The following is a 1,139-nucleotide window of genomic DNA, read 5'->3' as shown; positions in this document are numbered from 1 at the left end:
GCGTGCGTATATGATACCTTAAATGGTGACTGTATTTGAATGATTTCGGGCAGTAAGGACACTGACGATCGCGAACCTCTTCGTGCACCGCTTTCATGTGCCTCGCCAATGAGCGCTTCTCTCGAAACTGTGCTAAACATTCCATGCACTGGTACGGCCGTTCTTCAACATGATCGCCCAAGTGGACCATCCATGCCTCTCGATCAGGAAACACTTTGCTACAAACCATGCATCGATGGTCTTTATTACCTCCACTTGTAGCTACACCTTCCGCCTTTACGTGAAGCGTACCAGCCACTGGAATGGAGCTACTGTGAAACGCACCCATCAGCTCACCGATTCCGTTCAAGCTCGTGATAGCTTCAGCAATAATACTACTTTCGGTAAGACAATCGTCATTCACGTAATCTTCGTTTGCGGCCAAGTGGTGTCCACATCCTCCGCCCGGTGGCACAAATTGAACTCCGTCCTCCTCCGTCATCTCTACCTTGACGGTAATCTGCTCTAGCAGTCCACGCTTCGTGCGAATGATTTCGTCACAGTGTTTACTTCTCTGCTGGAATTGATTGATCTCATCCAAAATGGATAGGCACGAAAAGCAAATCCCGGCAGGGTAATCGTCCCGAACGCTGATATGTATGCTGGCGCAATTCCTTATCTTCTCCGTCATCTCACGTATGAGACTTCCATTCTGCGGAAACAGCGGATGGACGTTCGTTTCTGAAAAGCAGAGCCTGCAGTACGTTTCTGGATTTTCATTCGGACTGGTGCAGGGCAGATAACCACGCAGACAGGATGAAATAGCATGAAAAGGAAACGCACAAACAATTCATTGATTAGTTCGGACACGTCTTATCGGTTTTGTATATTCGATTGCGATGAGAGGAGTGGGCAAAACAGCACCATTCAAGAGTCTTCTTCCTTACACGTCTTCTCGCAGTTCGGACTCAGTGCCACTTTTGGGCTGGGCATCCATGTCGCAAGAGCCTTCTTCGGACTGTTTTACAGCTGCGGTCTGCGGTTACTTTGCGAAACTCTCGTCACTAGCCCGCAGCCACCGGGCTTTTCCCCGATTTTCCTTAAGGCTTTTCCCCGATCGCTACTATGATTATTGCACACACTCAGAAACGACGCGAAGT

The 1,139-nt window shown here is 48.9% G+C and overlaps 1 protein-coding gene across 1 annotated transcript; it reads right to left on the bottom strand.

The window, feature by feature from the left end:
- Positions 1-6: 6 nt before the first annotated feature.
- On the bottom strand, positions 7-1,105 carry LOC131214833 (zinc finger protein 672-like; the record flags this gene model as incomplete). The annotated part of the gene is made up of 2 exons (XM_058209166.1): positions 927-1,105; positions 7-764 (listed from the first exon to the last, which is right to left on the bottom strand). Coding segments are annotated over exons 1-2 (808 nt in total), but the record flags the coding sequence as incomplete, so codon positions are not given.
- Between the last annotated feature and the right edge of the window lie 34 nt (positions 1,106-1,139).

The sequence above is a fragment of the Anopheles bellator genome, unplaced genomic scaffold (assembly GCF_943735745.2).
Source record: "Anopheles bellator unplaced genomic scaffold, idAnoBellAS_SP24_06.2 scaffold02821_ctg1, whole genome shotgun sequence".
Classification (NCBI taxonomy): Eukaryota; Metazoa; Arthropoda; class Insecta; order Diptera; family Culicidae; genus Anopheles; species Anopheles bellator.
This window is presented reverse-complemented; position numbering and strand designations above follow the sequence as displayed.